Here is a 26,497-nt window from a genome sequence, read left to right on the forward strand (position 1 = left end):
CTCCTTTGACATTTTGGGATTAATGGCTACAATGGTGACAGTTCCATTAGCACTCAGAGTGTGCAAATAACTCACAAATGGCAGGTAGCTTCCTACTGTATTGATAAATGGGTTTTTAGGTTTTACAGACGCAGGAGGGGAGGTGCGTTCTACAACATCCTACATTTTAATGTGCAGGCTTTAATGACTGCTCAACTGGTTTTTCAGTCTCATTATTTCTTAGTTCGGAAACTGCTGTAAAGGGAAGTGATGGTTAGGAGCCCCTACGAGATATAATTAGTGTGTGATGTGATCACATATCGGAGCATTCCTGAAAACAAGAGCTAAGGAATCTAAGAACAGCATGCTCCACGAATTTGCTGAATTTCTGACAACTATGAATGCACAATCATAGCACTCTATGTTAGGCTCTGTTCATGCAGACTTTATGGTCCGGGTTTAACAGATGCGTCGGGATATATATTTTAAAGGCATGTCTCCAGCAGATGCCATACAGTGGTCTCCAAAAAAGTCAGACCGACCTCGATACGTGTAGACCAGCCAATAAATCCTTTGTTTTTTGTTCTTCATCATCCTTGATTTTGTCCTGTTTTGATCATTCCGCTTTGTTTTCTGGGATTAAGTGATAGGGTGCATCCCATAGGGTCCATTGTAGAAGGAAAACCTATATGTTGTATGTAATAGAGTAGTTTGCTATGCTATTCCATCCTTTTTTTTTTTAACACCATTTTGACGTATACCGGTCAAAAGGAGGTAAAAAATGACATCCTCCGATGACTGAAGAACCATTATGGACACATTTTGGATACACGTTGGAAGCTTTCCTGGTGTACACGCCAAACATATGGCAAAAATGCAATCTCAAGTGCAGCTTTACACCGTAGAGTAAGCATGAGCAACGGTGGGATTTTGTCTAGTTCATGAAGGTAATTAAAGGATATGGACACCTTTTTGTAAAAAATCAAATAATAAATTTTTTTTGACACTAATTAATTTATTTTGTGGAGCAAATCATTTCTCCAATTAGTCCTATTTATCTTTCTTTTTTCGTTTTTGTTCTACAGCCTGCTGTGCTTCCTATGCACAGCAGGCTGCTCTCAGTGAGTTTACAGAGAATCCGTCTCACAGATTTTCTGTAACTCCTCCTGTGCGCACGGGAGCACTCACTGTCTCCCCCCCCCCCCCCCTTCAGGATGGCAGAGCGGCAGCGGGGCAGAGTGTTAGCTGTAACATACAGCTGACACTCTGCTTGAAATAACAGTTTAACCCCTTCCATACCACGGTCCTTAAGGACCGCTGTCTGGAAGGGGCTAACCATCGGACCACTGCTCTGCCCTGGCAGCGGCCTGATGCTTGAAGGGTTAATGCCCCCCCCCCTTTATAGATGGGCGATCTGTGGCGATGCCTCCCCCACCCCAGGATGGCAGAGTGCACACAACACCCGTGCCCCCCCTTTCAATATGGAGAGCGTGCAGCAGGCCCCCCCCTTTCAGGATGGCAGAGGGGTAGTGTTAGCTGTACTGTAATGTACAGCTGACACTCTGCTTTAACCTCTTCCATGGTGCCACTGCTCTGCTGTGGCAGCAGCCCAATGCTTAAAGGTTAAACTGAGGGAGGAAGCTCCCTCCCCTATCAGGCCGCTTCACTGTGGCATCGTCCCGATGGTTACCATGGCAACTGGTGCCTTTGCCGTGGTATATGTAAGCCTGATCAGGCTCCTGCTAAAGGAACCAAGTGGGTCTGGGTCCAATGTAAAAAAAAATGTGGAAAAACTAAAATAAAAAAATTAAGAAAAACTTTCTATATCCACACATAATTGGTTAAATATATGTAAAAACTAAAAAACACTAAACATGTTTGGTATCGCCGTGTCCATAAGGGCCTGAAATATAAAAGGATCATATTACTTTTACCGAACAGAAAAACACCATAAGAAAAAAAAAGAAAAACTATGATGGAATTGCAATTTTGGCGACCGCATTTCACGTAAATTTTTAAAAAAGTTATCCAAAAAGTCATCTGTACCCAAAATGAGTACCAACCAAACCGTGACCTCATCCCGCAAAAAATGAGCCTCTACATAAGCCAATCGTCCCAAAAAAAAATGCTATAAAACATGCTTTTATTGTATAAAATAAAGTAAAAAAAATGCACATATTAGGTATTGTCATGTCCGTAACGACCTGCTCTATAAAAATAGCATGTGATCCAACCCATCTGGTGAATACCATAAAAAAATAAATGTGCCCCCAAAATTTTTTTTTTATCACCTTACATCACAAAAAGTGTAATACCAAGCGATCAAAAAGTCATATGTGCCCCATAATGGTACCGATCAAACCATCATCTCATCCCGCAAAAAATGAGACCCTACCTAAGACAATTGCCCAAAAAAAAAAAAAAAATGTCTTTCAGAAAATGGAAACACAAAAACATGATTTTTGTGTAAATCCACAAAAAAAAAAAAAAATAGACACATTAGGTATTGCCGCATCGTTACGACCTGCTCTATAAAAATATCAAATTATCTACTCTGTCAGGTAAACATTGTAAAAAAAAAAAAAAACTAATAAAAACTGTAAATATATATATATTTATATATATATATATATATATATATATATATATATATATGGTATACACACACAATGCACAACTACCTCTAGCAAAAGATTTATATACTGCAGGAATAACCCTAATATTTAATATATATATAACAATGGCAGCACATCAGGCCAAATATAAATATGGAGGTGCAGGCCAATGGATCCGGCAACAAATCCAGGACAATATAAGAATTTAAAAAAATGGCAGCACTCTCACAAAAAATGAGTGAAAAGAAAAACACTTTACTCACCCCTGCGGTCGCAAATGGGGATGAGCGAACTTGTGTTTCAAGTTTCGTTCTGCAGCCCCGCAAAAAAATAGAGCATGTCCTATTCTTGTCCGCAGCCACGAACAAGAATAGGCATTTCTATCATAGTGCCGGCCATGTGCGGTCCGCAAAATGCAGAATGCACATGGTCGGTGTCCGTGTTTGGCGGATCCGCAATTTGCGGACTGCAATACAGTTGTGGACATGTGAATGGACCCTTATAGTCCGTAGTAGCGGAATCCATAAAGGAATTCTTAGATAATCTGAACCTTGTACGCCGAACTTGAAACACAAGTTCACTTAACACTAGTCACAATGTTTTAGCTCATAGCTTGAAAAGAGATTCTGTGAATCAGCTGAAAACATTGCGACCACAGGAGTGAATAAAGTGTTTGAGAGTGCTGTCATTTTTTATATATACAGTACAGACCAAAAGTTTGGACACACCTTCTCATTCAAAGAGTTTTCTTTATATTCATGACTATGAAAATTGTAGATTCACACTGAAGGCATCAAAACTATGAATTAACACAAGTGGAATTATATACATAACAAAAAAGTGTGAAACAGCTGAAAATATGTCATATTCTAGGTTCTTCAAAGTAGCCACCTTTTGCTTTGATTACTGCTTTGCACACTCTTGGCATTCTCTTCATGAGCTTCAAGAGGTAGTCACCTGAAATGGTTTTCACTTCACAGGTGTGCCCTGTCAGGTTTAATAAGTGGGATTTCTTGCCTTATACATGGGGTTGGGACCATCAGTTGCGTTGTGGAGAAGTCAGGTGGATACACAGCTGATAGTCCTACTGAATAGACTGTTAGAATTTGTATAATGGCAAGAAAAAAGCAGCTAAGTAAAGAAAAACGAGTGGCCATCATTACTTTAAGAAATGAAGGTCAGTCAGTCCAAAAAATTGGGAAAACTTTGAAAGTGTCCCCAAGTACAGTCACAAAAACCATCAAGCGCTACAAAGAAACTGGCTCACATGCGGACCACCCCAGGAAAGGAAGACCAAGAGTCACCTCTGCTGCGGAGGATAAGTTCATCCGAGTCACCAGCCTCAGAAATCGCAGGTTAACAGCAGCTCAGATTAGAGACCAGGTCAATGCCACACAGAGTTCTAGCAGCAGACACATCTCTAGAACAACTGTTAAGAGGAGACTGTGTGAATCAGGTCTTCATGGTAGAATATCTGCTAGGAAACCACTGCTAAGGACAGGCAACAAGCAGAAGAGACTTGTTTGGGCTAAAGAACACAAGGGATGGACATTAGACCAGTGGAAATCTGTGCTTTGGTCTTATGAGTCTAAATTTGAGATCTTTGGTTTCAACCACCGTGTCTTTGTGCGACGCAGAAAAGGTGAACGGATGGACTCTACATGCCTGGTTCCCACCGTGAAGCATGGAGGAGGAGGTGTGATGGTGTGGGGGTGCTTTGCTGGTGACACTGTTGGGGATTTATTCAAAATTGAAGGCATACTGAACCAGCATGGCTACCACAGCATCTTGCAGCGGCATGCTATTCCATCCGGTTTGCGTTTAGTTGGACCATCATTTATTTTTCAACAGGACAATGACCCCAAACACACCTCCAGGCTGTGTAAGGGCTATTTGACCATGCAGGAGAGTAATGGGGTGCTGCGCCAGATGACCTGGCCTCCACAGTCACCGGACCTGAACCCAATCGAGATGGTTTGGGGTGAGCTGGACCGCAGAGTGAAGGCAAAAGGGCCAACAAGTGCTAAGCATCTCTGGGAACTCCTTCAAGACTGTTGGAAGACCATTTCAGGTGACTACCTCTTGAAGCTCATCAAGAGAATGCCAAAAGTGTGCAAAGCAGTAATCAAAGCAAAAGGTGGCTACTTTGAAGAACCTAGAATATGACATATTTTCAGTTGTTTCACACTTTCTTGTTATGTATATAATTCCACATGTGTTAATTCATAGTTTTGATGCCTTCAGTGTGAATCTACAATTTTCATAGTCATGAAAATAAAGAAAACTCTTTGAATGAGAAGGTGTGTCCAAACTTTTGGTCTGTACTGTATATATATGTCATTTATCAAACTGGTGTAAAGTAGACCTGGCTTAATTGCCCATAGCAACCAATCGGATTCCTCCTCTCATTTTCCACTGGAGCTGTGAAAAATGAAAGGAGGAATCTGATTGGTTGCTATGGGCAATTAAGCCAGTTCTACTTTACACCAGTTTGATAAATGACATATATATATATATATATATATATATATATATAATATATAAAAATGACAGATGTCATTTATCAAACTGGTGTAAAGTAGAACTGGCTTAATTGCCCATAGCAACCAATCAGATTCCTCCTTTCATTTTTCACAGCTCCATTGTAAAATGAGAGGAGGAATCTGATTGCTTGCTATGGGCAACTAAGCCAGTTTTCCTTTGCGCTAGTTTTGATAAATCCCCCCCACCCCCCCCCCCCCCCCGTTTCCTTCTATGTGTACATACATAGCATTGTGTGTCGTCACACTATACTAATCTGTGTGGGAGAAGTGACCGCTCACTGTGCGGACTGCATACAGTACTGTATTCAGAACAGAGTGAGAGCTGTCAGTAATAATATGTATATCCTGCTTATAATGCCATGGACTGTAGATCGCTGTACTAACGTTATCGGCAGAAATATCTATTGTGTCCACAAATAATGGACTTTCTACAGAATGAAAAGTGAGAAATAAATCTGCTGATTACAGGCTGTAGCATACTGTAAGACTCACCATGTTGTGGATTGGAATGAAATCTTACTACCAAGTTACTTGCAAGTTCCAGCAGCCTATATGTAAGTGGCTGCTCATTGTGCTGTGTGTAACAGGATGTGGGGGCGGGGCAGCAGAGCTTGTGCTGGTGCATGTGAAATCAACAGGAACGCCCACAGAGCCTCACAGGAGATGACAGCAGTGAGCAAAACTCATATCAGAGCATTTCTGAGTGCATGTGAAGCAAAGCTGATACTAGTAAACAAACAAGTGCAATTTTATTATGTGCTGCATTATGGTAAGATATGGGGTTATTGGTTTTTAGTGCACAAAGGTTGTCATAGCCTTTTAAAGAAGTTATTTCGGATTGAAAGTAATCTGTCAGCAGTTTCTACCACACTTATCTGCTGACAGCACTAAGTAGGTTCTGAGAAGGACAAACAAACATGTTATGGAGCTTTTATAATCAGGAGTGGTGGGAATATGAACTTTTATTCTGCCAGGTTCTGCTCCTGCATGTGCACTGGAAGTAGAGCTTCACTGTGAGGTACTCTTTGCATTGAGTTCTTGGTTGTAGTATCCAAAATGGAGAACTACAGCTGTCATTCAGAGGGGAGGGGCTGTGAAGCAGAGTGCGCTTCACAGTGAAGCTCCACCTCCAGTGCACTTAAATCTGTCAGAATAAAATGTCATGTTCATAATACTCGTGATAATAGCTCCACGAAAGGTACGTCTGTCCTGCTCTCTCCAGCCCCTTCCTAGTGTTGTTAGCAATTTACCATTGACAAATTAATTTAAAGAAAAAGTCTCCGTACAAATACATTTCAAGATGCCCACCTTAGCTATGGGTCCAGCTGCTGGAACCACCAACAGTAGCCGCTGATGGGTGATGGCATATCTGTATGTACTATTACATGGCGACTGTAATATGCAGTAGTGTCATATTCACCAGAGCGGAAACCTTTTTTTCTAGGGCTAATAGATTAGGGCCCTGTCTATGGTGTCTAGATGCTCTAATAGTGCATATGGAGAAGGGTTATCTAATATACCTTTTATTATATTACGAATGGTTTCCATTTTCATACACTTTTTATCATTTAAAGCTTGTATGTACAGAGAGAGAGAGATTTTCTAATCCTTTATTTTATGGTGAAAAATGACATTCTCTCCTCTGGATTTATGATAGAGAAGCAAAGCACAACCCATGAGCGCATTATACATTATGAGTCAAAGCACGGCAAGAAAATGTGACATTACGAACTGGAAGCCATGATTTATGATGTGTTGTGATGGCATTCATAAGGGCAGGTGTGTGATGTGGAGAATAAATTAGGCTAGGCCATCTGTATAGGAGAGATCACAGGCTTAGTCCCTCCCCAGGGTAGGATATAAGGCAAATAGGATGCACTTTTGTCTTTCTTGTGTCCCGTAAAACTTGGTTCCTCCTCTGTTTACTACTGCGGCGCTCCTCTGCAGTGCTTTATTATCACCGAGGTCTGAACTGACAGCTCCGCGCTTGGAGGTGAGCGGCTGCCGCATATCCGTGTGCGACTGTTTTTCATTCATAAATTTGGAAGTGGTCCTGAGATATTTATTGTTACAAGATGCTATCAATACGCATTTGTTTTGTGTCACCATGTAGTCGCCAGAAGAATAGAAGTAGCTGGATGGCAAACATCCTCAATACTGGCAAGAGATAAAACACAGAGCACGGGCAGACAGAATGATCAGGGACTCAGAGTCTACAAGAACCAGACATACGAACTACAGGAACTCGTGCAGACATAGCGGATACTGGACAACAGTGGTCAAGACGTCTAGGTGGAAGAAAGCACCAGACACCAACAGACAAAGCAGGTCCAGATACAGAAACTTGGCAAGGCAGATCAGACGAGAACTAGAACTTGGAAATGAACTAGAACTTCAGAATCATTTGACAAACGGAATTCGAACGGAAATCAGACATGTGCAGAATAGACACAAAGTCATGGCAAACAGAACGTGGACAGAATTCAGACATGCACAGGCAAAATCCATGGAACAGACAAAACAGAATCCAGACACTTGAGTAACCAGGCAGATAAAGCTCAAACACAGGACACAGACAGAATCTAAGCAGATTCAGGCAAAGCATGTTGCACAACCAGGGCAGGTCACAAAACTCAAGAAATATATAGCAGACTTTACAAACGTATTAGTCAAACAGGTACACACAGAGTCGGGGAGTTTAACCCTTGCAATACTGAACTGAGGGAGATACAAGCACAATGGCATAGGTCACATGATCGTATCAGTTTTGCTGTCCGCTGATCCTCAAAATAAGGATGCAGTCCGTGTGCATCCCACTGTTTTTGCGAGCCACATTGAAAAAATGCCCAGGAATAAGATATGTTCTATAATTTGTGGCTCGGCCACATGGATGCGGACAGCACGTGGATAGAGGAAACGGAAAGGAGCGGGTCTGCACGAGATCAAAAAATGCGGATTGGATGCAGGCCAAAAATATGGTCGTGTGAATGCATCCTTCTAGTTCATATGCACATACAGGTGGGTCAGACAGACATATTCGAGATTGTAAGTTCAGTGGAAAGTAAAGAAAGTAGTCATCAATAGCTGTATTGAATGAAAATGCTTTAAGAAGCAAAATCTGTTATGGGCAATTCCACATTTGACAGATATTAGAATTTGGGTAATCCAAACATATTAAACGTCCCTTTAGGTTTCTTTATCCTAAAGACTTCAAGAACCTCCAATGAAAAAAATATCACTCTTTCCAGACTTCTCTACGGTGACATCCACTTTAGATGTAGAGAATGGCATTCCAGGCGGCCGGTGCTTAGAGGCTTACACTTGATGTGTGCAAGTTAAGCTCACTCCCACCTCCTAAGAGTTCCCTTAATAATGGCTCTCACCAGAGGTAGACTTTTTTTTTCCATGGAGCAGACGCTATAACAAAAGCAGATGTTTATAATCTGTTGACAGTTTTGGAATTAGTATCATTCAGGATCCTCCTGTAATCGCCCCCCTCGGGCATCAGTAAGCCCTCTCGATGATCATAGCATGTTGCATGTTTTTGAACTTCAGGCAGAGAAGCTCGTGAAAACGTAATGTAATTGAGAGGAAAAAAGGTGCGTAACTGACATCTTAAGAATACAGATTTGAAATGATAGGAGTAGTAATTGATGGGAATTTTACAAGCAACTCATAACAAATGAAGTTATAAAGACTAACAAGTAATGTGCTTTTTATGGTAAGTAACAGTTAAAACGATTGTCAGTCATTTTATACCGTGAGGATTTACAACAATACCACCTTAAGTCATCTCACTTTTGCTCCATGGACTTGACTTGACTTGTTCTGTTACAGGCAGAGCTGGTTACCTGCTCTCGGCCTCATTCACACAAGTGAATTTGCCGCCCATTATTTTCTCCATAGTGGTGAATTTTAGTCAATATGGCAGTATCTATTTATTTATTCTTGTTTTTTATTGTTCACAGGGAAAAATTTAATTTAATTAAAAAAAAGATTAAAAATAAAAGAAGCGATAGTCACCTCATCGGTCCCCTGCTGCTCCCGTTCCAACACTTACTGGCTCCCACTGATCTTTACTTCTGATGTTTATTTAGTTTTAACTTCCTGGTCTCGTTTCGAAACACAGGATATGTCAAGAAATACAGTAGTGACCCAGCTCAGTAAGTGATTGGCTGAGCTGGATCACCTGTATGTGGAGATGGGACTGGAAACCAGAAACCAGTGGAGACCTGATCAGCATCGGACCCATTCTGAGTCCCAGTGGTAAAACCCCCATAAAGAGTACCTGTTCCCTCTCCTGAAATGTCTGTGTTAGTAACTACTTGCATTCCCCATGTAATAACAATTCTGGAGCATTGATTCTTATGACTCTGTGTTGTGCTATTCCTTTGTTATGTCTACTAGAGGTTATGAATGAATTGTCAGCAGCTTGCAGTAAAGGTACAGATGGGTGTTACCATTTGAGGGTGTGTCCCTGCACAGTCTGACACCAGCAGCACTGATTGGACAGAGTCAGACACACCCTCTACTGGTAACACCCAGCAGTACACTTACTGCAGACTGCTGGCAATTTATTTTTAAACTAGTAGGAATATTAAAGGAATGGAACAACATAAAACCATAAGAATAGATGCTGCAGGATTGCTATTACATGGGGAATGCAAGTAGTTACCAAAACTGACATGTCAGGAGAGGTGACGGGTCCTCTTAAAAATACAGCATCAGTAGATTGAGTGAAAAACTATGCAGCTTCTTATCTTACCCCTATTTACTATGGATCAGGGAGAGAACATGGCTAAAAGTTACAAAAAAAACACCAACAACATGAAACTTACAGGAAATGTCCACTCGGACCATATACTCTGCCAGGTAATATGGATGTCATAAAGGGGTCCTTCACAATCCATGCCCATATACGCTGTTAGAGCATGTAGACCTCAGGACCCCCCCTCATGCAGGCATGTGTATGTTCACAGGTTATTTAGGAATCAAACAAAAAGAATTGTGTCTAGCAGCCAGCAATTGGCTCCAAATCTGCATCCAATGAGCTTTTCTTCTGCTGGACCTTTGGTGACCAGAACTAAGCCCATAGGAGGAAATTTGGTGGACTCGTTCTACCCTGTTTGTAGGTGGCATGTAATATTGTGGCAGTGAATTCACATTGCCAGTTACCTGTGTGGACTGATCATTGCTTGCATTTAATTTGCTTTTTCAGTGTTTGCGAGTTCCGACCCAGTTCCCGGATTCCAGGAGGACACGCTGCAGTTAGCATTCATTGACCTCAGACAAGTAAGACTTCTTTTTTTATTTATGCATATTTCTTATGTCTGTATTGGACATTTGTCTGTCTGTAACCGTAAATTGTACATGGTATTAAAAATAATCTAGAGTAAAGAGGAGATCCGTCTCCAGAAATGGAACCTACTCTACATTGTGTTTGTGTGTGTATATACATATAAACCTAATAATTGGAGGGACACATATGTTAAAGGGGCACCCATAGTTTTCAAACACTTTTTACATGTCATAGTGACTCAGACGGAGGCAGCAACTAATCACTAAAATGAAGGATGGAACTGAGCACGTGTGTCCATCTTAGCAAGGTGGACAGAGAAATAAGAAACATTGCTGGCACCATACAGATACATTTTTATTGAATAACTTACTGGCTATTCAAAATTTCTAATTACATGCAATTTCAAAAGTATTCAGATCCAGGTGCTGGTTTTAAAATCTGCGGAATATTTTTTGAGGGACAACCCCTTTAAGAGACACCTACATGTGTGCTGCCAGTTATATCAAATGTGACTTACCTGAATGGGGTAGACGTGTCCTGCATAGGCACCTTTGGCTTGTGTGCCATTCATCATTACAGCAGTATACAGTAATGGGGGAGTTGCTGCAGCATCATCTAAATATAAGTGAGTGCATTAGTTGTATTATATGTATAAAAGTGGTTGTAAAAGCTGCTGTCAGCAGTTCAGCAATATGAAAGCTGTCAGCTCTTGTGCCTTTTCTTAATGTAACCTTCTGAGTAATGAGGTAATAGCTGGCTGCTTATTGTTGTGGTAGGTGATGCAGTTTTGGAAGCCAAAACCAGGAGTCGATTGTAAAAAAAAAACTAAAAAAAACTGTTGTATTTGTCTTTTATACTTTCTCTCCTTTTATGATCCACTCCTGATTTTGGCTTCCAAGACTGCATCAGGAAACCTGACCTAAAGGAGTTTCCACATCTGTTATACAGGCAACTGGTTTGCTGCATGTAACTCAGCTGCTGAGTGCTGCTTCAGATACTGCTAGGATTTCCCATCCGTGCGAGGCAGGCAGAGCTGCTGTATTCAGTGACTGAAGATAGAGCTGTAAGACTAGCTTTACACTGTCGGCAGGAGTACCGGCAGGTTGTTCTCTGCCAGAGCGCTCTCAGAATCGAGCATTGCCAGACGGTACTGGTATGCCTGCCAGTCCCATTGACTATAATGGGGTCCGGTGGATATCCAGCCGCTACTCAGCTAATTCAAGTAAACTTGGTCCCATGTCCATATGGCCCACATTGCTTAGGGCAACTAAGCCAGTTCTACTTTACACCATTTTGATAAATCTTCCCCAATAAGTGTTACTGCACTTTTGGGAGAATTTATAATTGTGTGTAATCATGTAATTTTTACCAGAATTCCGGTGACCCTTTCTTAATAAAGCTCCCCAATGTGTTTATAAGAGACCTATGGGAAACCTGATGTACAAAGATGTTGGCCGATCCACAAGTGGTTAATTTCCTGGAGTGTTTTTTGTTGTTGTGTCCCCACATTTATTTTATTTATGAAATGAATATGACCATATTTCATGTATGGGGTCCAATCTAGTAAACAAACTGTATCAGAAATACCCCGATATGTGAGGTATTGACGATACCGGTAGAACTCCTTAGTTAATATAACAGTTACCAGCGATCTTTCTTTAGGGAAGGAAATTGACACCTTAACTCAGAAAAAAACAGGACTTTGCAAACACTTAAGTTACATCATTAAGAGCCTCCTGGGCTTTACCTGGTCTGGTGTCAGGGTTAGTGAAATTTATTTTTCTCCCCTGAGCCTTGTAGTCCGAAATGAGAAACTCTACTTAGAGGAAAACCTAGCGAAACTATTCTCTGTACCCTTACTGCAGACTGCTAGCAATTCATTCATAACTTCTAGTAGAAATAATAAAGGAATGGCACAACATAGAGACATAAGAATAGATGCTCCAGAACTGTTATTACATGGGGAATGCATGAAACCATTAAAACAGGCAGGTCAGGAGCGGTGACAAGTCCTCTTTAAAGGGAACCTGTCAACAACTTTATGCTGACCTTGATGAGGGCAGCATAAAATAGTGATAGAAATGCTGATTTCAGCGCTGTGTGTCACTCATCAGCTAAATGTATGTGGTTGCTCAGAACTAGCATCATAAACATTGCAGCCCAGGCCCTGAAAAGAGTCAAATCTACTTCAGAAGAGTCATGGTTATTCATCTGCTGATAATTGGCACTTTGCTTCCAGAGAAAAAGGGAGAAAACTAGGTAGAAGACTGTCAATCATCAGCAGGTGGGCAGGGAGGGCAGGCATTTATGAATAACCAGGACTCTTCTCAGGTGGCCGTGACTCTTTTCCAGGCCCAGTCTGCAATGATTGTGATGTTGGTTCTCGACAACCACTTACTTTTAACTTATAAATGACAGACCGCTGAAATCAACTCACTTGTCTCTACATTATACTGCCGTGAGTATGGTCAGCATAAAGTTCCCTTTAAATAGTTTTCCAGTCCAAATCAAATAAAGCTCCAAAAGTGAAGCTGTAAAACAGATCATCATTCCTTACCCCAGCTCACACGCTAAAGTCCTCCGTCAACCATTCCCACTCTGACACTGTCCCTTCTCCCTGGTTGCCGGGTCCACTGTCTGAATAATGCATGCCACGTGACTACCTCACTACCTACAGACATCATAATCTATTGTATCTGCCACGGGCGGACTGGCCTTAGACCCTACAGGGAAATCTCCCTGTGGGCTGATGCCCAAGGGGCCCCTGAGCCCTCCTCATTGCTGCCGGATAGATACGTAACGATCTGAAGCCCTCAGCATTAATTAATGCTAGGAGCATCAGGTACTTATCTACAGGTACTGAATTCAACTGTATCACCATCCTCAGGACAGTGATACAATTGAATATTGGCGGTAGTTTGTGCTGCACTGTGGTATATGGTTCTGCTGGGGCAGTAGTTTGTGTTGCACTACGGTATTGATGGCCCAGTCTTGGTCTCTTGTCCCTGCCTACTTGTGTTGCCTCGTCTTCTGTCAATCTGGATCCACCTACATGGGGCCCTTTTAGTTTTTTTTTGTCCAGGGCCACTTTAAGTTCCCAGTCCGCCCCTGGTATCTGTGCATGAACTGAAGGAAGTGAATGGGACAAAAAAAGCTATAGATACACTGCACCGCCATGACAATGTTGATGGTTTGCAGGAGAACATTGAAGAGGACCTAGGCTGTCACAGTAGAGATGAAGCTCCTTCAAACGGCTCATCGGCGGAGATGTCCGGAATCGGACTCCCACCAATCATGATGATCTAGGATAGGTCATCAGTTTTGGAAAACTGGAGAATCCCTTTAACTGTGTGTGGTGCCGGGATACATGCATTGAGTGGTTAGGTGTGTCATGAAGAAAGTTCTTACTGAAGGATAGAAAGCATCTTAAAAACTATAAGGAATTGGTATAAAAATGATACTGGAAAATTCTGAAACGTTTCATTGTATCATCAATAACTTTGAAGGCTGAGGCAGGAATCTTCTATTACCTGCTACCTGAACACCCTCAATGCACCGCTCTGTGCCACCAGAAAACCAGCTGCCTTCAGAATTTCAGCCAACTGTGGAATGTTCCCAGAGTTCCACCCTATGGAAATGTCTGTGCGCCATAGAAATGTGGAATGTCGTGTTGTTGTGGAGGTCCCATTGATAAGATCTCCATACAATCATGCCGTTTCACCACACGGCTGCCCTCTGTTTGTTTTCGCATGATGCACTCCCAGTAATACTCTGAATGACAGCTTTTTCTTCAAGTGTTTGTTGGAAAGTAACTGAGCCTCTTCCTTTCGTGAAATTCTTGGAAGGGTCAAGCTTCTGTTTTTTCGGCTAAAATGTGATACTCCTGCATGGTTCTAGCATATGAAAGATAAGGAAGTCGGCCCAGTAGCTGAGGGTCTACCTGCCCACCCGGACAGCGCCCCCAGGTCAAGCCCCTGATGTGTCCTGCTTTGCTCAGAGGAGTTGATGACAGGTAGAGTCTGATACCCATGAGCGTCTGAGCATCCAGGCTGCAGAGCAGGAGGTTTGGGACTTTAGCAGACACCACAGCTCCACGTCAGATCAGCAGGATTGCCCTTCATTTTCTAAAGAATACTTGACCTGTAAATGAAACAGTTTGATCTCCCTGCCAATCACCAGCTAGTTAATGGAAGCCAGTTATCTCAACAATCTGCCTTACGTCATTACTGGTCACATAGTCTGAAGGCAATGGTCTATAAGTTGTTATTTTTTTTTGGGGGGGGGGGGAATTTTTATTTCATCTAAAGCAGGCATGTCCAAACTGCGGCCCTCCAGCTGTTGCAAAACTACAACTCCCAGCATGCCTGGATAGCTTACAGCTATTAGGGTTTGGACATGCCGCAGTTTGGACATGCCTGATCTAAAGGATTCCTAGGAGTCCCATTGCCATACAAGCCCCTCATTATATTGAATTATTTATCAAAAAGGTAGAAGTCACCTTTATGACCAATTTCTTTCTGCTTGTCTTGGACAATTAATTGAATGATCCAAAATGAAAATCAGACAGCATATAGTACATGACAATAACTTTCTAACAAAGCTATAACCATCCCTGTACCTCACATGGATCCAGAGATCTTTCCAGTCATTGCTCCAATTGCTCTGCTAGTTTTAGTTGGCAGCTCAGTAGTTGTGTCCTTTTTCCAGGGCCGTATCCTTTTATGCGTCAACTCTCTCCCTGTAACTGTCACAGCTTCTAACAGTAGATATGGCAGGTGGTGGGTGAAGAATGGAACTGAGCATGTGTGACCACCTTAACCAGGTACACAGAGGAATAAGGAAAAGAGCAAATAGCAGGTGGCTCTATACTGATATGTTTTATTGGATAACTCAGTGAATTACATGCAGTTCCAAAAGTATTCAGATCCAAATGCTGGTTTGAAAAATAAGGAATGTGTTAAGATGTGTATGAGATAGATAAATAGATATGAGATAGATAGATAGATAAATAGATGTAAGATAGATAAAGATACATACATACATGATAGATACATGATTGATAGATACATTATAGATAGATACATGATAGATACATTATAGATAGATGGATACATTATAGATAGATGGATACATTATAGATAGATATATACATTATAGATAGATATATACATTATAGATAGATGATAGATAGAATAAATGAAAAACTAGAACTCACATTACTTCCAGGAAATACTTGGTACCGTAACCTTCTGACCTCTATGTAATGTCATGTCACCTTTGATTTTCAATATATTTAATTACACCTCTTTTTTATGTTGCTTCCCCAAATAAATCACCTGAAAAAATTCCTTCTCATGAACTCCTCTAAGAAGCTGAAGGAGGAAATTGTTTTGTTTTTTTCTTTCTTATTTATCAGAGCACGGAATATCTGAAAGTGGTTTCTTTTGTCCTAAACTCTACATTTGGAAATAATCCCCTCTATTTCAAGCTTCCAGCTGCTGGATTCGGAAAAAGAGTATTTGTTCTGGGGAGCCTTTCACATCTTCTGGTGTTAAGGTCAATGTAGAAACCTTAACACATTTGAGAAGTTGTAATTGATCTCAGGAGATGGCTTGAGCTCCAAGGAATGTTTTCTGGTCACTGCTCCACTTGGATTCTCTTCCCAATTAGTGCTTGTTCTTCACACCTTCTTGAAGAAACCAAGAAATTGTAGTAGCCTACAGACGTTTTCATCCCTGTTCCTGGTCTAACATAAAAGGTGTGATTCTGCTCCACAAGTTTACTTTAAAAGTTCAAAAGAACCTTAAAAACCGGATAACATCTGCTGCTCCCACACTTACTGGTACCTTCCAGTGTACAGATATTGGCAGCAGCTTACAGTTTTTTAACCTGTTCCTCATGTATCTCCACCATAACTGATAATGACGACGATGTCTATTGCTTCATCTGATCTAAGAACATGAATGCCATGTGTCAGACATGGAAGGAAGCCATGGATGGGTTCTGGGGGATATCTGTGGCTTGCACAGAATAGATCTTATGCAGCTGGAATGTGGAGGCATCTGTGGCTGATCCTCTGGGGTACATCTGTGGAGAGTACTCTGTAGGATATCTGTTACAGGCACAATAGGAAGTATCGGTGGCTGGAATGTGGAGAATCTATGCCTGAACTGAAAGGATGTGGGACAGGTACTATAAAATGCATCTGTTGCTGGCACTCTGCAGCAGGCATTCTGGGGGTAACTGTAGCAGTCACTCTTACAGACTTCAGTGGCATGCACTCTGGGGGACAACTATTGCAGGTACAATAGGAACCATCGGTGGTTAGAAACTGAGGGCATCTGTCCATGATATCAGAGCATCCATGGCTGGTACTATAAATCATATTGGCAGCTGACACCGGTGACATTATTGGCATCTGTAGCAGGTACTCTGGGAGCATATGTGGCCGTCATCCTTGCAGACACCTGTGGCAGGCACTCTTGAGGGCATGCTCCCAAGGGGAACTGACTCAGAGGAACCTCATTGACTTGTATTAGTAACATTAGCGCTAATTAAAAGGCAGCACAGATAAAAGCCAGGCAACGCACCCTGCTTGATGCAATGATCCAGAATTTACTGTGCCCATTCATTTTTGACTTTCCTTTATTCCTGGGGGTGTGTTGTAATGCTTTTCCAATGTCATACTTTGGAAGGTATGCTAGTAGAGTCTTGTTCCACCTGATCCATCAAATGTTTGATTTAACTACTTAACTCCAGTATTTACTATTTCAGTAGTCTTCAACCGGGATTTTAAACTCAGCCTATTGTTATATACTTGCCATGGGTTCAGGCAAGATTAGAGAGGTGCTAAAAAAGACAAATACAGACATAGACATGAACTTAGCAACAACAATATACATACAGGGAGGGATGAAAATCTGGTGGAATCTTGCTCACCTATTTTGGTTGCATGCCGGATCAACAACCAGTCATGCATGTAATACAGTCACTCAGGGTGCAGCCGCCTTCACTGGTTTGTCTGTGTATCCCAGTGGTCCCTAATTATAGAAGATCAGCAGAAAACCCAATATTGGAAGATGAAATAAAATTACATTCACCAGTACCTCTCACTTAGGTGTGAGGTCTCTACAAGAAAAAAGTAGCACCAGTCTTTTATTTTCCTCTGCCTATCTTTCATGGGTGCAGGGAAACCAGGCAATAAATCTTATTTTATTTATTTATTTATTTCATGCACTTATATAGCGCTGACATATTCCACATCGCTTCACAGACATTCGCATCCCGATGTCCACCAATGGGGCTCACAATCTAAGTTCCCTATCAGTATGTCTTTGGAGTGTGGGAGGAAACCCACACAAACACTGGGAGAACATACAAACTCCATGCCGATGTTGTCCTCGGTCAGATTGGAACCTAGCACCCCAGAGCTACAAGGCTGCTAAAATAGGAAGTTCTAGAATGTGTTACTCTCCCCTATACAAAGCTTCTTAGTTTAGAATGGGGGTAAGTGTTCCCCGGGTGTGACGACATCTTTCTGGAGTTTCCAGAGGTAATCACAGATTTTGAAGTGTCCACACATAACACCCAAGAGAACATGTACTGCCGCACACAAAAAAAAAAAGAGTTCAACGTTACCGTTGACAGACCAAAATGCCAGATATTGCATATACCTACTTGTGATGATTACCTGACCGAAATCTTCTTGTGGCATCACAGCAGTTACCTACCTACCATCAACCTTTTGATGTCACAACAGCTATCTGACTAAAACCCACTTGTGATGTCACAGCAGTGTCCCTGGTTGGGAAACCGACTTATGAGGTCACAGCTTTTTGTTATGGCAGTGTACCTGACTTAAACCCACTTGTGATGTCTTAGCAGCATACTTACTTATGATGTCACAGAAGTGTACTTGACTGAACCCCGGAAATGTATTGGAGTGAACCCCAATTGTGATGTCACAGCAGTGTACCTACTGAAAGCCTTTTGTGATGTCACAGTAAGTACACTTGGCTGAAAGCCTCTTGTGATGTCACATAGTGTACACCTGACTCAAACCCATTTGTGATGTCACAGTAGTGTACATCTGACTGAAAGCCCCTTGTGATGTCAGCAATGTACCTGATTGCAACCCGTTTGTGAGGTGAAAGCCATTTGTGATGTTACAGTAGTATATCTGATTGCAACCCACACAGTGTACCTGATCGAAACCTACTTCTGATATCACAACAGTTACCTGAGCAAAAGCCACTTCTGATGCCACAACATTGACTGGCAGAATCCGACTTGAGATATCACAACTTGCCATACTGAATCCCACTTGTGATTTCTGAATAGTGTACCTACGGCAGTGCTTCTCAAATAGTGGGGCGCGCCCCCCAGGGGGGGCGCCAGGCTCCGTAAAGGGGGGCTCGTTCAGGGCCGGCCTTTGGGGTGTGCGGCAGTGTAATATGCGGCAGGGAGATGAGCGCTTCCATTGTGGAAGCGCTTATCTCCCTTCCTCTGATCAGAGGCCGGCGCAGTACGGAGCGGGGGCCGGGGGAGGGACTGGGAGGAGGAGCTGGGGGCCGGCAATAGCGGTGGGGCGGTGCGGTCACTGTACTATAGCCCCGCCCCACCGCTCCCTCCGGTATACTAGTAATAGTACCGTATATCCGAATTTCTTCTGTATAATGCCGGCAGGCAGGCCGGGCGGCCGGCGCGTCCCTCGGTGATGTCACGTGCCTGCGCCGCCTGCTTTATGAATGAAGCAGGCGGCGCAGACAAGTGACGTCACTGAGGGACGCGCCGGCCGCCCGCCTGCCGGCATTATACAGAAGAAATTCGGATATACGGTACTATTAGGAGTGAGGGGGGCATGTTTAATAACTTAAGGGGTGGGGGTCTGTGGATGGCACTGTTATGGGCTGGGGGGGGCACTGCGGATGGCACTGTTATGGGGTGGGGGGTCTGTGGATGGCACATATATAACAGTGCCAGCCACAGATCCCCCTGTAACAGTGCCAGCCGCAGATCCCACCATAAGTGTCTGTCATCCACAGATCCCCCCATAACAGTGTCCGTCATCCACAGATCCCCCCATAACAGTGTCCGTCATTCACAGATCCCCCCATAACAGTGTCCGTCATCCACAGATCCCCCCATAAGTGTCCGTCATCCACAGATCCCCCCCATAACAGTGTCCGTCATCCACAGATCCCCCCATAACAGTGTCTGTCACCCACAGATCCCCCCATAACATTACTGGCAAAGGGGGGGGCTGTTATTACTGGCAAAGGGGGGGCTGTTATTACTGGCAAAGGGGGGGCTGTTATTACTGGCAAAGGGGGGCTTTTATTACTGGGGGCTGTACTTATAACAATTTTATAGACAAATGATACTATTTACAGTCGCGCGGGGGGGGGGGGGGGCGAAATGTTTTCTTCTTCCTAGAGGGGGCATGACAGAAAATAATTGAGAAGCACTGACCTACGGTAATTGCTAAAACTCCCCTGTGTAGTCACAGCAGGGTAAAGGGATACTTCCATGAAAATGTTTATCACATATTAACAACCTATATGTGAATATTCTGTGTATTTTTTTTATAAACAGTCTTTTTTCCAATATAATTTTTTTGAAGTCTCCATGTGTTCTACTATTTACTCCACATTGTGTGGACTTTTAGCATGGTAGACAATCTTACTTAAAGGGGGTTGTCTCACTTCAGCAATTGGCATTTATCATGTAGAGAAAGTTAATACAAGCCACTTACTAACGGATTGGGATTGTCCATATTGCTTCCTTTGCTGGCTGGATTCATTTTTCCATCACATTATACACTGCTCGTTTCCATGGTTACGACCGCCCTTCCATCCATCAGTGGTGGTCGTGCTTGCACACTATAGGAAAATATGCCAGCCTCTCTGGTGGCCAGGACCGTGGGAGCGCACATAGGCTGGTGCTTTATTTTATTTTTTAATAGTACAGGGTGGTCGTAACCATGGAAACGAGCAGTGTATATTTTGATGGAAAAATGAATCCAGCCAGCAAAGGAGACAATATGCACAATCACAATACATTAGTAAGTGCCCTGTGTTCACTTTTTCTACATGATAAATGTCAATTGCTGAAGTGAGAGGACCCCTTTAACTCTCTGTTAGGCGACCAGAGAGGGGGGATGGGTTGATTTAATTAGAGCATCACATGTTACACTAATCAATGCAATGCTCTTCTGTAGGCATCTTTATCTAAGCCAATCAAGAGAAAATAGAGCTGCCATACCGTTATCCCAATTCTACACCAACTATTAAATGAGTATTACCTTGCAGATAACATCCCGCTCCACAGCAGCAGTAAACTGACAATAGATTACCTGTCTGTATAGGAGGTCTCCTCATTTACGCTGACTACTACCAACAGACAGTATTTTGTATTTCACTTTCAATGGCATACAACTACCGAAATGAAAAAGAAAAACAGCCCCAAAAAATAGTTTGCTATGCATATTTTGTGACTAAAACCTACTAAAGTATGACCCAAGATTGGAGACTTATCTTGCCCTGCAAACAAAGGGATCGCTGTTGTATGAATAGCATGGTCCATATGGAAAATCCACACAGTCCGCAGCTACTGTGCAGAAAAGTGACGCATAGGTGTAAATCCTTACAGAAAAACCGCTTCCTAAGTTTATTCTACATGAGAACTTGACAAAGCAGATCAGATTTCCACGTTGAAAAACAGTATTGTTTCTGCGCAAACTATCAAATATAAACCGTCTCTTAATTGGCTCCTGTTGAGATTCCACCACATCCAATATTACCCTATACGAATAGTGCAGTCGGTTCGTGATATAAATCACTCCTACCTTCGTTTCTCCCGGGGTCTATTCCTCCGTTAGTCCAGCTGTGGTAAAAGCTCCCAATGGCTCGGCTCAATCCCGGAGTCCTTTAGAGGCAGTTTAGTTATTTATTTAATTTCTTTCAGATGGAAGCGTTCCGCGGTGGTAGCGCGCCTCCTAGTTGATGCTCACACTCCGGTATGAAGCGGGGTGACGTCACCTAAGCACAGCTACGAAAGCTAAAATTGATTTTTTTTCCCATTTTAGCTTTCGTAGCTGTGCTTAGGTGACATCACCCCGCTCCATACGGGAGTGTGAGCATCAACTAGGAGGCGCGCTACCGGCCGGGGAACGCTTCCATCTGAAAGAAATAAAATAAATAACTAAACTGCCTCTAAGGGACTCTGGGATTGAGCCGAGCCATTGGGAGCTTTTACCACAGCTGGACTAACGAAGGAATAGACCCCGGGAGAAATGAAGGTAGGAGTGATTTAAATCACGAACCGACTGCACTATTCGTATAGGGTAATATTGGATGTGGTGGAATCTCAACAGGAGTCATTTAAGAGACTGTTTATATTTGATAGTTTGCGCAGAAACAATACTGTTTTTCATATTGCAATTATTTTAGTCGTTTGCGGTACCGACAGTTTCTTGCAGCACTGTCAGTCCGCATTGCGAAATAGAGCCAGCGATCATCATTTTGGTAGATTTCCACGTTGAGCAGACAGCTTAATGATTTCCTGCTGGACAGTTTCTTGACATGTAGAGAGTTTGAAGGGATTGGAACATGTAACAGTTTCTTTGATATGAAGGGTATAATGTTCGAGACTTGTCCAGCAGTTGTCACTTCACAAGTAACGAGCACTCAACTTCAAGGCGTCCTGTCTGATCGCGGCTTGGATGATCATCTCTTCGGGGCAGGTTTGTAACATCTGGACATTTCTCAATGATTCAGATGCTTTTTCAAGAAGACGACCTTGTTTTCTTTTTTAGAAATATTGTCACATGACATTCTGGAAAAAAAAAAAAAAGGGGGTCTTATTGCAGGTACCTTTTGATGTGCTGTCCATGCGTCATTCACTTGAAAGATAAGGTAACATTTGGCTGGATCGTGTTTAGGATGTGAGTCTATAAAACCGGGGGGCTCATGCAGGCTATGTTCACATCACGCTAAATTTTTCCATAATGGAAATGAGTGTCCTTTCGGCATATGTCTGGATGGTATGAAATTGTATTTCACTGTATTGGAAATCAGTTGCATATGGCGGAGCTATATGTTGATCAGTGGTATACGGCATATTTAAACCACAAAGGGGGTGATCAGAGCCTTGTTAAATCTCCAGTTCAGAGTCTTGAAGGAAAGCCACAAAATCAATCAGGCTTTTACTGTCAGCTTGTAGTATACAATCACAGCCATGTGTTCACTGCTTTCAGTGGATCAGTGCAAAATCTGGAGACCATCATAGACTGCAGCAGTTGATGATTTTGTGTTTTATTTTAAAGAATTTAATCTTTTTTGCTTTATGAATTCAAAGTTTCCACTTTATCTGGTCTTTTTTCGTGATTCATCACTCCACAGAGCGTGTCTGCACTGCTCCAGAGTCCAGTGGTGGCGTGCTTTACACAATTCCATCCGACGCCTTGGCATTGTGCTTGATGATGTAAGGCTTTCATGTACCTGCTCGGCCATGGAAATCCATGCCATGAAGCTCCCGGGACAGCACAGTGTTAAAGGGCATCTGTCAGCAGATTAGTACCTACGACATTGGCTGACCTGCTGCATGTGCATTTGGCAGCTGAAGACATCTGTGTTGGTCCTACGTCCATATGTGCCCGCATTGCTGAGTAAAATAATGTTTTAATATATGCAAATGACCTCCAGGAGCAACGCGGGGTGCAGAGGGCACAGCGGTTTCTGAGGTAGCAGAGCTACTAGGCATAACGGCAATGCCCCCATTGCTTCTAGAGGCTTATGTGCATATGATAAAACAGCATTTGGGCACATATGAACATGGGACCAACACAGATGCCTTCAGCTTCTAAGTGCACATGTAACAGGTCAGCCAGAGTCATAAATACAAAATCAAACCTGCTAACCGATGCTCTTTAATGCCAGAGGAGGTTTGGACTCTGACGTTCTTGAGTCAAAAGAGTGTTGGCAACTTTTATGCCCCAATGCATCTCTGCTGTTGGTGACGCCACTCTGTATCTTTACGTGGCCTGACAATTTGTGGCCGAGTCGCTGTCGTTCCTAAAAGCTTCTGCTTTGCAATAATACCACTCAGAGTTGATCGTGGAAGAAATTTCACAAACTGACTTGTTGCAGCAGTGACCTCTTACAGGACCACGCTGGAATTCTGAAGTCTTTAGAATGAGCCAATCCTTTCACAAAGGTTAGTCAAGTCAGACTGCAGGGCTGGAAGCTGGATTTTATACACCTGTGGTGATGGGATGAATGAAACACCTGAATTCAATGACCATATAGTGTATGTGTCTCCGTGATTGCATAGTCCTTTCCATCTGCCCCTTCTTTCTTGCTGAGTAGGTTACTAGAAAAGGAGGTACATAAAAAGGAGTATGGTGACAGGATGAGACGACACGGGGATTGTTTGTAGTTATCTTGGAAACAAATAGTTCTGCATAAGAGCTGTAAACAAAAAATAGAAGGATATTTTTTATGAAACCTGCATGTGATTTTGCTCTGCTTTTAAAAATTCTTAGTTTGTAAAAAGCAGTCATTGCCCAGGGCCCCAACAAAATCTGCTATTTTTCAGCAGATTAACATCTAGTTACATTTCCTTAAAGGTGCAAATATTTAAATTTAAGATAGTTCTACAATAGGAGCGATTAAGTCCACCAACAGATGCATGTGGGTAAGTACTGAGAGCAAAGAACACTACGTTATAAGAGTAAATTACATGTCACCACTGTGAATGCGCTTGTAACTAGCTGGGGATGGATATTGTAGAGCTGATTAAATATTCACCGTATGTTGCACCAATGGAGAGCAGTAAAACTGTGTTCTCAGTAATAAATAATGGCGCTGAGGAGCGGTATTAAATCACCATGAAACACGTGCTCCTTGTAAACTGATAGAATTAATGACAGAGCAAGAAGGAGCGAGGTGGGGGATATGGAGGGCAGTATTATCTGATTATCCACACCAAAACAATGCCGAGAAAATTCACAGGATCAGTCTTTTCCTGATGGTTGAGGTATGTTGTACCTCACACCACAGTTGTAAGATGTTACATTACATTTAGCACTCATGAATTATCATGTTAGAGGCATTTCTATGTGGACTATGTGGACTAAAAGTGCAAAAAGGATATACATAATATAACCCTATACTCCTCATAATCCAAACCCAAATACATATCACACAAGTTCTCGAGAAAAAAAAAAGCTAATTTACACTTATCGAGAAGAACCGTGAAAAAGGAGTCCGACCACAACACCATCACATTCTATAAGCTGAAGCATGCCTGCCCCCGGCACCATTAGCTAGAAGCTGCCATACTGAAACAACACCAGTTGTTCACAAGTTTGCAGTACCTTATTTCACTTATAGCCTTTCGCAAGCACTAACAGTGACTCTTGGTACTGAGATACCTCCAGGACTTACAGTAGGGCAGACCTGCATAGGAACTGGACTGTCACACAAAAATTATGAAACGCGTATCAACACTGGCAGGCAACAAACACAGTGAAATAACTCACCAATAGATGACAGGAACCAAATGATGATAGCAACATATGTAGGGGGTGGAAGTCCAGTAATGCAGCAGATGGAAGGTGGTAAAGGGATTTAGGTAGAGAGTGGTGAATGACAGTGAACAGAAATAAAAATTGCTGAACTGACCCTGCTCTGCAGTGTAACCAGCAAGAAAGCCGAAACAAGTCAAGACCAAACAGAAAACCAAATCCACAGCAAACACAATTGCTATGCTAAAAGCAATGAAATACAGTAGAACCACATGGTCCTGGGATGCACTGATTCCATACCAATAGACTAGACAGGAATCTAGAAACAAATGCACAGAGCTTTTGCTTTACCCAGCAAAGAAGCACAGAAACTCTGAAGATTTAATGGAAGGATAACCACTCAAAAACTTCTCTGTAAATTACCTAGGCTAAGCATCTAGACCAGATTCAGGTGTAGGGCAGTTGCATAGCAGCAGTGTTTTTAAACAGGCAGCGAGGAATTCCCTGCTGTTCGTAATGCATACATTTTGTGTTACCCCTCTAACGGGGTCACTTTGTATATCTAAAGGTAAAAAACAAAACACGGCGCTCCTAGTGTAGTAGGTTACAGTGGTGGTTGTCGACTCACTTCTCACTTAAAAAGGGGGTAACCCCCTTTTTTAACTACCAACTCTCATTACTTGTGTTATCCTGCTGATAAACACCTTTTCTACATGAAAACCACAGCACCACTTGCTTCAGACAAAATTATGCCACAGGCCTTGCCATCTTGCATCTTACCTTCCTACCCAAGCCTGCGCTGGTGCATGATCACTATTGTAGGTTTTCCTCTGAAATGCCCTTTGTGCCATGTTCAATGCTCTTTAAAGGGGTACTTCAGTAATCTATTATCCCTTATCCACTGGATGAAGGTAAACTGTTAGATCAGTGGGAATCCCAGCATTCACACCCCACCAGTCTGGCAGTAGCAGGATGAGGGTACGTAGTCCACTGTTTCAATGGAACAGTGGTCCGGCATGTGCACTATTGCTCCATTTACTGTCTGGTCTGTGGGATTGATGGAGATAGCCAAGTACAGCAATAGGCTATCTTCTTCAATCCCTAACTTGCTCAACCACCACTCTCTTCAAACAAGGGACCCCTGTTCTCGTGATTAGTGAGAATCCCAGCGGTCAGACCCCCAATAATCTAGCAGTTATTCCCTATCCAAAGTATAAGTGATTACCCCTTTTAAGGGAAGGTTTTCATGAATATGGTCTTAAGTATTTAACCACACTTAAACTTGGCCATACATTAGAAATTTCAGACAGACATTTTTCGAATGAGTTGTCTTTCATGGTTGGTCTGTGAAGGTTGTTGTTTTGGAAGACAACACCATGGATTAAAACGGCAAGTTGCTGATCGATGACTTCCAATGTGTGGCCAAGGTTAAGCTTGCACTGATAGAACTGCGAATCTTTCATTTGTCATGAATCGCCTTGTCGTTGGCGGACAGACACAAATAATTTAGTACAAAACGTATTTGCCAAGAATC

At 42.4% G+C, this 26,497-nt stretch overlaps 1 protein-coding gene across 2 annotated transcripts in view; it reads left to right on the forward strand.

Moving 5' to 3' along the window:
- EXOC6 (exocyst complex component 6) overlaps positions 1–26,497 on the forward strand; it is a 265,734-nt gene that overhangs the window by 206,860 nt on the left and 32,377 nt on the right. For both annotated transcript variants that reach the window (XM_044297928.1, XM_044297929.1), the window contains exon 20: positions 10,356–10,429. In XM_044297928.1, coding sequence (XP_044153863.1) covers positions 10,356–10,429 — 74 coding nt within the window. The remainder of the gene's footprint in view (positions 1–10,355; positions 10,430–26,497) is intronic.

This window comes from Bufo gargarizans, chromosome 6 (assembly GCF_014858855.1).
Source record: "Bufo gargarizans isolate SCDJY-AF-19 chromosome 6, ASM1485885v1, whole genome shotgun sequence".
Taxonomy (NCBI): Eukaryota; Metazoa; Chordata; class Amphibia; order Anura; family Bufonidae; genus Bufo; species Bufo gargarizans.